This window comes from Zootoca vivipara, chromosome 13 (genome assembly GCF_965207765.1).
Source record: "Zootoca vivipara chromosome 13, rZooViv2.hap1.1, whole genome shotgun sequence".
Lineage (NCBI taxonomy): Eukaryota > Metazoa > Chordata > Lepidosauria > Squamata > Lacertidae > Zootoca > Zootoca vivipara.
The window spans coordinates 36206685-36221315 of record NC_142596.1 but is presented as its reverse complement, the minus strand read 5'-3'; the positions used below and the strand labels follow the sequence as shown (position 1 = coordinate 36221315).

The 14631-nt window shown below is 46.4% G+C and overlaps 1 protein-coding gene across 2 annotated transcripts; it reads left to right on the top strand.

Moving 5' to 3' along the window:
• Nucleotides 1–806: 806 nt before the first annotated feature.
• Nucleotides 807–13899, top strand: METTL26 (methyltransferase like 26). 2 transcript variants are annotated; one of them, XM_035131970.3, is made up of 7 exons: nt 807–931; nt 1124–1330; nt 3961–4123; nt 8243–8302; nt 9374–9441; nt 10269–10347; nt 12078–13899. In XM_035131970.3, exons 2-7 carry the CDS (start codon nt 1125–1127, stop codon nt 12123–12125), a joined length of 624 nt encoding a protein of 207 aa, XP_034987861.1. In that variant the 5' UTR covers nt 807–931; nt 1124; the 3' UTR covers nt 12126–13899. The 2 variants fall into 2 exon arrangements, with proteins under 2 accessions (XP_034987861.1, XP_088513326.1); XM_088657200.1 differs by having other exon boundaries at nt 877–1016.
• The last annotated feature ends 732 nt before the right edge of the window (nt 13900–14631 follow it).

Below are 14631 nucleotides of genomic sequence, written 5' to 3'. Positions count from 1 at the left end.
TAAACGTATGTAATATTTGCGTGCAAACTCGAGATAGCAGTTTCCCGCTTCTCCTCCTTTGTGTCACGCGCCTGCTCTGCGTCTATATCCGCTCCATGATTTTAAAGCTGTAATTCTACGTGCATATTTAGCTGGGAAGAACCCCCACTTAAACCCATAAGAAGGGCATTACTTTCGAGTATACACGAACGGTAAAAAGCTATCTGCATTCAGGGCTCACCCCCATTGCATTACATCCAGAATAACCTGTTTTCCAATACAATTTGGTTCTGTAGAGTATTTGTAAAGGGTAATACAAACCTGCCTTACAGGGTTGTTGTATTATTATAATTTAGACAATGAATACGAAGTCTTTCAACACAATAAAACTTAATAATAATAATAATAATAATAATAATAATAATAATAATAATAATACAAATTGTTTTTATTATGAACAACAATGTCTCAGAGGAGTACACCAGTTCACCGGCTACTGCAAGAAGGAATAAAGAGCCCTGCGGACTAGCACCTTGAAATATCCCGTTTCTTTTTTTCTTTTTTGCAGCCGAAATTTAAAGGGAACATGAATTAGTTACAGCAGCGTAGGCACTTACTAGGGACTAAATCTATGGTTTTTTTGCTAAGTCCAAACACACATTTAAGAAGCCCGCGCCTCCTATCGTACGAAAATCAAGATCCCTCCAGAAACCTGGTTTCCGGACTTTCCAAGCCCCAGCTTGCAAAAATAATCTACCGGTATACCAGGAGGAGGGACAGAAGTGGAACCAGTAGCCACGCTTTCCCCGCGCTGCATTCTGGGAATCGTAGTCTTTCCCGCTTTTGCTTTGTGGCTTCATTTAACTTCCTCGATCTCCCTCCCTCCAGCAGCTCTAAGGACAAAATTCCCAGCCTGCAATACTTGGGTGCGGGGGTGCGAGCCTCCTTAAAGGTAGACCTAGAGGACGAGAAGGAAAGTCCTGGCAGGCTGCTTGCAAGGGGCACCCAAGCGGATCCTGCGGCGAAACTGTTGCAAGGCGTTTTGCTGCTCTGCAAGCGGCAAGTCCCTTCCAAGGACCCCCCACCCGGTTTGGGGGCTGCACAGCCTGCCGACGCCCCTCACCCCCAAACCCCTCTTTTGCAGGATGAGTGCCGCGTTCGTAGCAGCGGCGGCGGAGAGGAACAAGGAGCCTATCCTGAGGGTCCTCCGGGACTACGTGAGCCCCAGCCAGCCGCAAGTCCAAGTGCTGGAAGTGGCTTCCGGCTCCGGGCAGCACGCGGCCCACTTTGCCCAAATGATGCCCAACGTGCTCTGGCAGCCCTCGGATGTGGATCCGAAATGCATCGAGAGGTAAGGCGAGGCGTAGTAGCCTCACTGTTGGGGCGGACCTGGGAGGCTGTTCGAATGGGTCATTGGAGTGGACTTCCACGGGATTCCCCGCCGGTCCAGTCTGGACACGAGGAGGTCCCCCTCCACCTTGGCGCTCTATAGAGGGTGTCGTCTGAAACGTGTTCTTGACGCGCTTCAGGCCTCCTGAATGCAGTGACCATCCATGCCATGTGGCTGGTAGGTGGTGGGTGTTTCTCCTCCCACCCACTTTTCACAGCTGGCTCGCGGGGGCGGGAGTCTGCTTTGCCAGCGAGCTCCGTGCAGGAAACACACTGGCGAAACAGCCGTGCCCAGCGGGACTGAACCCCACTGCCACTACCCCACCCATTAGCTGACGTCACCCAATGACACCAGCAGATTGGCAGGTGGGCTTGGTTAGGGGAAAATGGATCAGTCTGCAGAGCAGAAGTTCCCCACCCACGATGAAGTTATTATTGCATTCATAAGACGATGGCACGGTGGCTTGTCTGTCGCTCCCCAACCCCGCAGAATGGACGTATAGAATCTTCTATGCATTACAGACAATAGTTAAGAAATACATGTATTATTAGCCTGTGCCCACCTGTAAGGCTAATGCTGAAAATTAATGGTTTTAGGGCTGTGGTCAGTATAAAATATTTCACTTTGTATTTATTTAAATCGATTTAAATTAAGGGTGCCTTAAATTGAACCTGGAAACAAACTGTCACCCAATGTAAGCAATACAGGATTGGTGTAATAAAACTGGTGTCTAGCTCCTACCAGCACCCTGGCAGCTGTGTTCTGTGTTCTCAAATGGTGTTTCTGAGCTGCCTTTAAAGACAACCCTTTGTAGTGAGTGTTATTGTTATTGTTTACTTGTTTCCCCCCTTCTTCTAAGGATCTTTAACTGGTCTTTAACTGAAAGAGCACCTTGAAGGTTTTTTTCTTTTTCCGATTCAGGTTTTTTTTAAAAAAAAAAATACCAAAAAAGAGATAACACACAATGAAAAAAGAGTGGGGAAGGAGGACCGCGGGGAGAGCTCCAGTTTTTAAAGCTGCTGTTCTAAAAATGACCAGCAGGGATGGAGGCAAATCCAGAAGCCTGATGGAATGGCTGTTCCTATGTGACAGTTAAGGGAGGGCAAAATAATGTCAGCAGTAGTTAAACACTGTCCCTTAAATTGTACTTGAAAGTGAGCTTGTCCATAATGATTGGCCAGCTTCATGGTTGGGATGCCTAGTTGGTTGCTCTGGTTCTTGCTACAAAGGCTGGTCTAAGTGGACCTTGACCAGGTCCAGCAAAGTACCTCCTATGCCTCTAAACACAGGATCACTGTTACACGTTAACTCTTCAGCAAATCTCAGTATTCATTCTGGTTTTGCAAACCTGAAACATATTACAAGAATCCTTGGGGCAGGTGGGGCTGGGGAGGAAAGTATACCACACATGGTTTAGGGGGATAGGGCAGACCATAGTTTAGTGTCAGGCCTATAATTCTTTGAAATTAGTACCAAACTAATATTACATCACTCGTGTAATTGGCAATTGCTTTAGTGGTTGGCATTTATTTATTTTTGTTAATTAAAGTAAATCATAGTCACAGGATCTGGATTGGGTTCCTGGCAGGATGGGTTGATGGGTACAGGGGCCTTACTACTTCATTTCCACTGCAGTTCTGATCCAGAAACAGCCCCCCCCCAAAAAAAACCTTTGCTCTTTTCACTGAAAGTAAAGTTTCCATTGGCACCTAAAATGTCTTAAGAACATTCATATTTTAAGCTAACACTCAAATAGACATGCTGTAAAAGGAAAACAGGATAGGGAGGGAAGATGAAAACCAGCTGCTGCTTAATTGGCCAATGGATGAGGACAGATCAGCCTCCCCTTTTCCAGGAGAGTGGGGGGGGGGGAGAGACAGCCTTGCAGTGGCCCTTGGTAGAGGCCTCAGTGCTTCAAATTTTAAAAAGTGTTTATAAAAGCTGTGGGTGGCAAGTGCGATATGAGAAGAGGCATTCTGTCTGTGAGAAGACCCTCTTTAAGGGCAACGTTGGCTGCTTTTTCCTTTTTTTTAGGAAGGCTGTGGGTCATTTCCCTCCTATGCACAATTTATGCAGGCTTAATTGATTAATTGGAAGGGTTCTTTTGAACTCTTCAGCCGCTTTGCTTGTAACACAACCAACCCCCTTTGTACTTCATTTATCAGCTGGATTGGTTTTATGCTTTCAACTGGTTGGTTCGGTGGTGCAATGAAGCCATTTTAGGAATGGGCCTTTAGCTCAGTGGCAGGATTATCTGCCTTGCATGCAGAAGGCCCCAGCTTCAGTCCCCGGCATCTCCAGGTAGGGCTGTATGAAACCCCAAAAAAAACCTTTGTAGAAAATACTGAGAAAATACATTCAGACTGTGCAGTTAATGGACTTGTGCAAGGCCTCCTCTATAAATGGCAATAGGCACCTCATACATGAGATCATCCACCCCTGCTTTGCCTGGAGGCTCTTCTGCTCATTCTGCTGAGAAGGTTTCCTACCCTGATGGCACCCCTGTCCCTACTGAGAGCAAACTGCTGGTGCCGGCTCTACTGTTGACCCTTGCCCCATCTGCAGTCTGGCTCTCTTCCTTCTCTTTCTAGCATTTCTGAATTTATCAGGGCGCTCCGCCTCCCGAATGTCAAACCACCCATTTACTTGGATGCATCACGCAGCTGGGAGACGTGGGGCGGCTTGCGCCCAGACTCTCTGGACCTCATTGTCAACATCAACATGATTCATATCTCGGACATGAGCTGCACGGAGGTGAGGTCGCTCTCCTGTCAGCCCGCTTGGCAGTGAAAGCCTGTACTGTGTCTGCTGGGAAGTCAAACCCACTGAGCTGAGTGGGACTTCATATTATTCTGATTTATTTACCCAACCTTCACCCTAAGGTGCCAGGACGGGTTAGAAAAACAGAAACACCATGCTATAAAAACAGTTTGAAATGTGGTGCTACAGGGTGATAATATGTAACTTGTGTCCAAAGGCTAACTTGTGGCTGGGAAGTTCTTGCAAAGGATGATTTTATGTGAATTTGATTGCATCCCAGGACTTATTAACGACTGCTGCGTTGTACTTCCATGGAATCATAATATTATTTGCAGCATTGGATTTATGTCTCTGCAATAACCATTTGTCCACTCTGTATCATTTTCTTCTTAAAGTTGTGGACTATATGACACCAAACAGGCAAACCATTGTTCATTTCTGTATCTCTTTTAAGTTTGTAATGTTATATGTGGAAAAATAAAGCAATTTATTTAAAAAGTTTAAAACACAATCACAGGAACAAGGTAAGGCCCCAAAATATCCATCTAGGGTGCTGGAAGGTAAAGAGGAGCGTCTTCACCTCTTACTCCCAGGTAAGTGCATATAGTGGGAATGGGGGACTTTTTTCTGCCCATTTCTATCTGGGCAATTTGGATAATGCCTTTTGCCTGCCTGATCAAGAGAGAGAAAGTGGGGTGTGAATGAAGAAAGTAGTCAGCTGTACAAAGGTAAAATTTACATTAATGACTCCACCCACCTTTGCCTTTGGCCCCGCCCACAAGTAGAATCGGACTGCCAAGCACCACCTGAGCCAAATGCTTGCTGGACCAAGTACCTGGCCCAACACTGGCTCTCCAAATGATGCTGAACTCTAACTCCCACCAGCCCCATCCAGCATTGCCACTGGTCAGGGGTGGTGGGAGTTGAGGTCCAGCAACATCTGGAAGCGGGTATCAGGTTGGCAGGGGTCAATTGGATCTTCTCAATTATGGATCATCTCAATTTTATGACCCCTTGGCTCAATGCCCTGTGCAGGGGAGCTGCCTGCACAACCCTAAATCCAATTCTGCAGGCTGGGGAAAGACGACACTAACTAGTTTGAGTTGACATCTTAGAAGCTTCCTGGCAGTAGGTCCAAATCATACCTAAGTAGCTCCTTAAATGGTTGCTACTGGTAAGCAACAGCAGGCCATTGAGTCAGGAAATGCTTCTAAACTGGAAGAAAAAAGTGATTTTTATTTCCTTTTAAAGTCAGTAAGTGTGTGTTGCACTAATAAATAGTAGTAGATGCATGTTTAGCTGTGTGCTGGCAGCAGAGCCTTGTAGTCTCTAGTTACTTAGGTTACCAAGCCTTGTTCATATAATTGTTATAAGAATTTTGAGGTCATATATATATATATAATAATTGTTCATAAAACATGTACATGAATGTACAGAAACATGTCTGAAGCAGCACAGGAAAACAGGCCTGACTGACACCATTTTGACTCTCTCTGACCAGGTGTTCCTCTGCAAGGAAGAAGTGGGGTGGGGGGAACCTTCTCATTGTCTCAGGAATTAAAGTGATAATCCCTGGCATCCTGATACCTGACTGCCAGACAAAAGGGTGTGATTAACTTGGCTGGGAAACAGGGAAATGTAAATATCTCTCAATTTTGTTGATTAGGTTTTGGGGGCAGGGGGCAGGGTCCAGGATGCTCAGATTACTGCCACCAGACCTCCCCTTTCATGATGTGCCTATGATGAATCTAGGGAGGGGGGGTCTTGGGCTACACCCCTTCTGTGACATATGGATGATGCTTCTGGGGGGTGGGCTGAAACCAATTTCAAATTTCTTTTTAAGGGCAAGACATCTTTGTTTGGGGTTCCTTCCTTGTTCTCCTGTGTGAGAGGAAGGACCCTGTTGCAACAGCAAAAATAAAAGTGCCTTGCTTCGTACGTCCTGGTTTGGTCTCTGTTATTTGGTGGGCAGGAGACGCTTAAATTCGTCTGCTTGCCTGGATCCTTGAGCTCTCCCTGGGTCAAGATCCATTTCTCTGGGTTCATAGGAACCAGCTTAAATTTTACAACATAATCATAGACAGTGCCAAGAACGGTGGCACTTAATTTTTTTCCCAAAGATAAGATTTAAAAAATCTGCTTTTAAATGAAGCAACATCCATTTAGGCCAGGGATCGTCAACCTGGTCCCTACCTCCCACTAGTGGGTGTTTCAGGATTCTAGGTGGGCGGTAGGGGGTTCTACAGGACAAGCTGAATCCTCCTTCCATTGAGCACTGGTGGCCGGTAAGGAAATTTTACCATCAAGAAAGATGCATTAGAAGGCTGTAGGTATAAAAAGGTTGACTACCCCTGAATTAGATGGTCGATTTGAAAATTCTCAAAATATGCTCAACTGATCCATTTGAGAGGGGACGAAAGCCAAAATAACAGTAGAGTAATCCCTTTATATCAAATGGTCTGTGAGAGAAAGCAAGCTTTCAGGTTCATTCGGGTTCTTCAGCAGGCTGAGTGTTAAGGGCCCAAACAAAAACTGGAAAGAAGGAGACAAACCTTAGTTTGCTCATTGGAATACTATAATGGAACGGGGAATGTGCTCTGTGGAGTTAAGGGTATTAGTTCTCTCAGTTCCCACTTTTGTTTTTGTATTTCTGCTTAATCTTCAACCCAAGAGTTCCAACCAACTTGTGGACTTTTTGCAGCCCAAATGGTCAGCTATGGCATACAGGATTTTTCAAAAACAAATAGCCATTGCAAAGAGAGGGGAGTGAGCTGGATTGGGAGAAGGTTGAGGGTTGGCGGGCTTTAACCCTTAGTCTCTGCTGCTGCCCTGATTGGATGTGCCTTCTCCAGCCTCCCATCAGTGAGTTGCAATGAAGGCAGTTACACTTCCCTTGCTTTTTGACTTGAGCGGTCTGTGGAGCTAATGCAAGCGCCATCTTGTGGTTCTTGGCTGGATGTCCTTCTAGCTAACAACCTTTCCTGGGCTGTTTGCTAATTTAGGGAACCGGCATCACCAACAGCAGAAATCTACCGTAGTGTGTTGCTCCCAGTTGCTTATACACTTGCAAATGGTATGGCCAGCTGAGGCTTTTAGCATAGTGGCACCAGGCTTTTGGAATGCCATTCCCTTTGAAATCAGACCAACGCTAACAGTTTTGATATTTTGCTGCCTGCAGAAAATGCTTCTGTTTTCCCAAGTGATTTTAGAGATTTAATTTGATTCAGTGTTGGTCATTTCTCCTGTATCTTATGATTTTGTAATTTTATGTTGGTTTAACAAATTTATCATACACTGCCATGAGACCTTTTTCAATGATTTGGCAGGTTAGAAGTACACACAGGTCTGGATTACTGAAAACAATGCGTTCCCTAGAAAATATTAGTTATGAGAGTGTTTGCATAATGAGTTGATAATTTCCATTGATTCCTGTGGGGAAATTTATAATGTGTTCCTGCCCACAGAATTTTGACCCCCAAAAGCAAAAAATATTTTTTAAAAATGCTCTCTGACTTTGTCCAATTGCTTCCTCTCCCTTCCTTCCTCTGTTCCTCAGCCAACTAGCAAAAGGAAAACAAGGAAGTGAAAAAGAAATGTTTTGTTTGGATATCTGAATTTGTGGTGTGTATAGTAAGGTTTGAGCACTAATTCACTGTGTTTGGATAAGTGAATTTTCACACATTGAATGTTCATAAAGCGGGACCTGTGTGCATTCCTACAAATAAACAGTGAGAGAAATGCACTCTGCACATGCTTAGAGGAAGCATTCCTGAGTCTACATAGAGTCCATTTCTCTCACCATTGTTGAGCACCTGCATCTATGGAGTGGAGGTAGTCCGAAGATGCCTCTTGCTCTGGAAACCAAGTACAATTTTGCAAAACTTACATTGTGCTCTTTTACTATTCTATAAGGAATCTGCAATAAATAGAATTAGACACACAGGAAAGATCCTACTGGAAAGATCAGTTGCCATTTTCTTGCTAATTTTTATACATATCCTGCAAATGTTTTGTGATTCTCATGAAATCCGCTCTTTCCAAATGTGGTTGTTAACCTATTTCCTTTGCATTTTGTTTAATTATTCCCTGCCCTCCCCCTGCCCCCAACCACAGGGTTTGTTCAGAGGAGCAGGAAAGCTGTTAAAGCCTAAAGCGGTGATGGTCACATACGGGGTAAGCTGTCAGTCAGGATCCTTGTAATCTAGATGCTGATGCTGCTGAAGCAGCCTTTGCCAAGTGGGTGGCCACTTGGAGTATTTTGGAGTACAACTCCCATCAGCTCCAGCCAGCAGTTAAGGAAAACAAAAAACGTTGTGCTAAACTTGCAGTTCCTCCCAACTTGCTAAATTCTCCCTCTGTTGTTTGATTTTGGCTACATACAGAGAAAGCACTGGGAAATTTCCTTCCACTTGCAAGTAGCAGCAGAGGAAGGATTTTTCTCAGGACTTAAGAGGAGCAGGGGGAATTATATTTACTTCTTTTTTAAAAAAAAACCTTGAATTTTTTTTTTGGCAAAGATGCTTTTAATGCCACATTTAGTTTTGACCCTGGGCATGATGGTACAAGGACCCTGAACTCCTTTCTATCACGTCTCCTTAGAACAGCCTTCCCTCAAGCTGGCGCCCTCCAGATGTTTTGGAGTATAATTTGTAGGCTGAAAGATCTGGACAGCACCAGCTAAGGGAATGCTGCTCTTAAGTAACCAGAACACAAAGCTGCTATTCTTGGGCCTCTGTTGGTGGTGCAGAACCTGTGCCACTCAAGATGTAACTGGACCACAACTCCCAACATACCTGGCCATTAGTCACTCTGGCTAAGAATGAGGGCAGCTGAAGTAGCCATCTCTTGTTTTGCTTTGGTCTCGGGGTTGTTGTTTTTTTTTGGAAGTTGGTCGCATTCATTGCCAACAGTATGGCATGTCCCCCCCTAGTGGCAACCCTTGGCTCTGCAGAAAAGCCAAGGTGCATTTTCTCACACTGGCAACTTTGAGGTAACAGGGCTGGTGGTTGCTGGGTTGTTGTTTTTTTAAGCTTTCTGTAATCTAAGCCCCCCATAACTTCTGAAAGCTTCATTAAGAGGAACTTAGCTGTCTCAAGTCTTAGATCCCCCCCCCCAGTTCTGAGTTAAGGGGTGACAGGACAAAGAACCCACACATTGATTTTTTTAAAAATAATTTGATTGTTTGATACCACTTTGTCTTAAACTGTTTCGTGTGTTTTCCCCCCTGCCTAATTCCACCCCAAGCCTTATGCTGTGAATGGCTGCATCTACCCACAGAGCAACGTGGACTTTGATAGCTACTTGAGGCAGAGGTAAGGAGGAGCTAGGCCAAATTGAAGGAGTTACTCGTAGCATATAAAGCCCTCAGCAGCTTCGCAACTAGTTTACTGTGCCCTCTCAGGCATTTCCATCTGCAGAAAAGGCACTTTCAGAAGTCCTGCATAATGTACATTCTGCAACTGCAAGGAATCTTAACTTTCAGCATGGCAGTAGGTATCATTAGGAACTCCCTGCCTATTGATATTAAGCACTATGGCTGATGCTTGGTAAAAAAACAACAACCCTTTTTGTTGTTTTTGTTTCAGCAAGTCTAGCCAGACATATAATTTTATCAGGCTCAGAGATCTGTTGGTTTTGTTATGTATATTTGGATGGTTTTATTTATGTCTACCTGGGGTTATCTTTGCTATTTTTAAATGTGTATTTTATACCATTTTATGCAAAGGGCTTAGAGATTGATTTGTTTTTGATTGAACAGTATATAAAATAAGAGTGGTGTGGCTCTACTCCTGAGTTTTACTTGGTTAACATCTGCACCATCCATTCAAAGCACTCTTATACCACTTTAAACAGTCATGACTTGCCACTAAGCACCCTCAAGATTGTAGTTCATTGAGCATTGTTAGGAGGCCCCCATTCCCCTCATAGAACTACAGTTCCCAGAGTTCCCTGGGAAGAGGGAGTGATTGTTAAGCCATTGCAGGAATTGTAGGCATCACCTCAAGCAGGATTCTGACATGTGTGGGTAGGAAACCCTCATGTGGAGGCAGCAGTGTTGCTCTCTGATATGTAAGCACCTCTTGAATACAGTGATTGACTTCATTCTCTCTCTGTCTTCTCCCCCCGCCCCCAACCACAGAAACCCAGCCTGGGGCCTCCGGGACACGGCTTTGCTGCAGCAGCTTGCTGAGATCAATAGGATGTGGTTGGAGAGGATGGTAGGTGGTTGTAAGGACCTAAAGAATAGGTTTTGGGGAAGGGGGAGTGTGCGGCCCCACAACTGTTGTTTGGCTCCTATTAGCTCCGGCTAGCATGGCTCAAGGATCTGGGAAGATGGGCACCTGTCAGGGACGGGTGTCAGGAGCAGAAGTCACACGGCATCAGTAAAGTTAACTCTTTATTCAAGGAGGCAAGTTCGGCTTAGGAGGCTAGGCGTAATAATCACAGCAACTCTTCCCAGTAGTCCAAGCAATCGGAGACTCTGTTGTCGTGCCTGTCTGCTCCTCCCTATTTTGGTTCTGGGAGACCAGTGGGGAGGGGATCTGGTCGCAGCAGGAGCGGGAGACACCCTAACTTCTTCACTAGTCTGACTCATCTCTGCTTCTTGGCCCCCCTCCTCTCCAGACTCCTCTTCTGGACTGCTCTCTGCCACAGCCTCTTCCTGCTCACCAAACCCTGTTGCCCCTTCATCTTCCAACACCTCCTCCCAGTTTGCTCCTTCTTCTGCCTCTGACCACTCTTTGTCATCCCACCACCAAACCCCTGGCTCTGAGCCGCCTTCCCCTGGGAGTTCCTTTGGGGCTCCCCAGCTGGTTTCTCCCACCACCACTGAAGTGTTGTTGGCCAGGAACAGCTGGAGTAGCACACCCCCCGTGAATGGCAGCAGGATGTCTGTGGGTGAGGGAGGGGGAAAATACGTGTTGCAAATAGATTTGGGAGGAGCAAATTTGTCTCTTGGCAAGTGCCTTCACTATGAGAACACCATGGCTGTGTTCTCTCCCTCGACTGCTGTCGCCAGTATGGCTCTGGGGATCAGTTGCTGGGAGTGTGTAGCTGAGATTCTGCTGGCAGTCTTCCCAGAGACATCTGGTTCGCCATGGCAAGAATGCAGGGCTGGATGGGCCTTTGGTCTGATCCAGCAGGACTCTTCTTGTATTGTTCTGAAGCAGCGTGTGTTAGACATTCTTGTGGGTCAGGTGTGAGGAACCTTTGGCCCTCCAGATGTTACTGAACTACAACTCCCATCAGCCCCGGCAAGCATGGCCAGGGGTGGTGGGAGTTGTATAGTTCATCAACAGCTGGAGGGCTAAAGGGGGTTGCAGACTTTGGGCTCTTAAATTCCATTGGTGCAATGTGCAGCACTAAAATTTGACGTCCCCACCTTCCGCTCTTCAGCATTGTTGTGGCGCCCCTGCAGTGTGGCACCCAGTATCACTGCACCGGTTCCACCACCTCTTCCAAAGGTTCCCCACACCTGCTGGGCTCTCCAAGCAATTTAGGTTCCTGACCCTCCAGGGTTCTGAGCTGCATGGAGAGCCTAAGGAACTGCCTTATATTGAGTCAGGCCATTAGTACATCCCATTCTGTATTGCCTGCACTTGACTGGTTCTCTAGAATGTCAGAAAGGGTTTTGTGCCAGGGCTGCCCAGAGATGCATGCCAGGTAGATGCCCTACCACTGACTTATCGTCATTGCCTACAGGAGCGGGGCAGGTTTGCCGGTGCAGAAGTTCAGCCCCCAACATGTGGAGAGCTGGGAGAGGAGAAAGTCACACAAGGGAGGAAGAGGGTCTAGGGAATGTGCCCCTCACTCTCCCCACCACCTGCAATGAGAATCTGGCTTGGAGGGGGGAGACACCTGAAGAGGCCTAGTGGTGTCTTTGGTTGAACTGTGTGCCTGCGTCCATATAATGTGGCTGCCAAGTAACCCCAAGATTTTCTGCTTCCAGGTCGACATGCCTGCAAACAACAAGTGTCTTGTTTTCCGCAAACACTAAGCCAGCCCATCCACTTTCTCTGCCAAGGAGAAGGGACCACCAAGGACGGTCAAAGTGTCGCCTGCCGTTGCCAAATTTGCTCTGTGTCTGTCGTGCTCAAGCCCACCAGGTTTCTAGTAGCTTCTTTGGCTCCTGGGTGAAAATAGCTCTTGGTGAGATGGAAATGATGTCCTGTATGAAGATCTGCATCAGGAGAGAAAAGCCTTTACAGAGAATGGAGCTTTGCCCAAAGGTTTCTGGCCAGTGTTGAGCTAGCATAGGGATGGAGGAGCTCCAGTCCTTCCAAATGTGCTTGGACTCCCAATTCCCATCGCCCCCCCCCCAGGCAGCATGGCCAGGGGAGGAGGCAGGGACGGAGGGAACTGTGAGCCCATGCACATCTGGAGGGCCTGCGGGTCCCCGGCTAGCTCGTTCATGCTTTGATTTTGGTATTCACTGCTGGTTTTGACGTTGTGGGTTAGACGGCATCCATGTACCCATCTTGGACCACCTTTGTCTCTTGTGCATGATTATTATCTTTAGCCTGCTTCATTGAAGGTTTTCAGGCCTTCTTTGATGGAGACCTCAATGTCTTTTGACCCTGTACTGTGACTTTTGGGTTGGGGGGGATTTTGGAGTAGAAAATATTAGGGAATATGGGAGGAAAGGAAAACTCAGAATGACACTTCCTCAAGTAACTGAAGGCTATCGTGCGGCTAGATGGGAAAGATGGATTTGATGACTAGTACTCTTTACAGTCCTCCCATTGGAAGAGGCTGTGACTGTTTTCCTTTCCTCCTCCTTCCCATCCTGCCCTCCAAATTCTGCTGTGTTCCTTTTCTTCCCATGCTCCTTCGAGCAAAAGTCAATGCCACAATGCCAACAACCTACCCAGTAAAGGAGAAGGGGAGCCCTTTGGCCCTTCAGTGGATGTTGGACTCCAACTCCCATCAGCCCCAGCCTGCATGGTCAGGGGTGATGGGAGCTGTAGTCCAACATCATCTGGAGGGCCACAGGTTAGCCATCTCCCTGGGCAAAGGAGGTGCAAACCCTCAATCTCATCAGCCTCATTACTCTGCTTATGAAGGTGTGGCTGTGGGGGAGACTTTATTTTTTTTGGTGATATGGAGGCCTGCAGATTCTTCCCCTGCACTCATGATTAGGATTTTACCCCACATGAATTCTGACAATACAACACCAGACACATCCATATAAACTGCATGAAATGAGATTGCTGGGGCTGTACCATTTAGGACTGCAGGTATGGGTTGCACGATTGAATTCCCCCCCCCCATCAAAATCTCCCTGCCCAGGTAAAACTAGGATGTGAAGGGAAATCGCACTATGCTAGCCTTTCCCCCAAGAGTTTAGTTTTCTGAATTCAAGAGAGTTTTAACAAAGTTGTTAAAATACTGGCTATTCAATAATGTAATTCCACACCTGCATTCTGAAACGCTACCACCCCAATAACATCATACTCACCTGCATCTGTAGGTTAGCTTACAGTCTAGCAGCTTTAACATGTCTTCAGCTGAGTAATTTTTTCCCCTCTTTGCCTGTTCCAAGTGTTCCTCAAAAGAGGTAGCAAATCACTCCTGCTCATCTTTTTGAAAATCTGTATGAAGTAATAGTTCCCTCTAGTGGTGATCAGCCACTAGAGCAGCAAAAATGTATAGCTAAGGGTTGAGCTCGTGGGAATAGCAAGGAGGAAGAACTCTGCCGGGGAGATCTGTGTGGATGTAGTGCTGTGTGGACTCTTCTGCATTTGGGTGCAAATAAATATATTGCTTGGGTATTGCTATGTGAGAACTGTATTTGTTTACTGTACTCAATTGAAGTACCAGAGCTTTACTCTCCTACGCAGCCTAGGTTGATGATAAAAAGGTAAAGGTAAAGGGACCCCTGACCATTCAGTCGTGAATGGTCGTGACCGACTCCAGTCGTGACCGACTCTGGGGTTGCGCGCTCATCTCGCATTCTTGGCCGAGGGAGCCGGCGTATAGCTTCCAGGTCATGTGGCCAGCATGACAAAGCCGCTTCTGGCAAACCAGAGCAGCACATGGAAACACCGTTTACCTTCCCGCTGTAGCGGTTCCTATTTATCTACTTGCATTTTGACGTGCTTTCGAACTGCTAGGTTGGCAGGAGCTGGGACCAAGCAACGGGAGCTCACCCCGTCACAGGGATTCGAACCGCCGACCTTCTGATCAGCAAGCCCTAGGCTCAGTGGTTTAACCCACAGCGCCACCTGGGTCCCAAGGTTGATGATAAGCAAGGCCAAAGTTTAGATTAAATATTTGTACCCCGACTTTTCTGTTATAGTAATGCTCAGAGCAGTTTACATAACCAAGGAGTAAACCTTGCAATACGTAACCTGAGAAGATAAAATCAATTTGATCCAGAATCCATCTCTGAACATAAGAGCCTACTGGATCAGGCAAATGACCCACCTAGTCCAGGATCCTGTTCTGACAGTGACCAACCCGTTGCCCAGGCAGGGAACACCAAACAGGACTTGAGAGCAAGA

Excerpts from the sequence above, each read along its gene's own strand:
- METTL26 (XM_035131970.3), top strand. The coding sequence starts at position 1,125 with ATGAGTGCCGCGTTCGTAGCAGCGGCGGCGGAGAGGAACAAGGAGCCT. Across the intron at positions 1,331-3,960 it reads GATCCGAAATGCATCGAGAG|CATTTCTGAATTTATCAGGG; the intron begins GTAAGGCGAGGC and ends TTCTCTTTCTAG. Across the intron at positions 8,303-9,373 it reads CGGTGATGGTCACATACGGG|CCTTATGCTGTGAATGGCTG; the intron begins GTAAGCTGTCAG and ends TTCCACCCCAAG.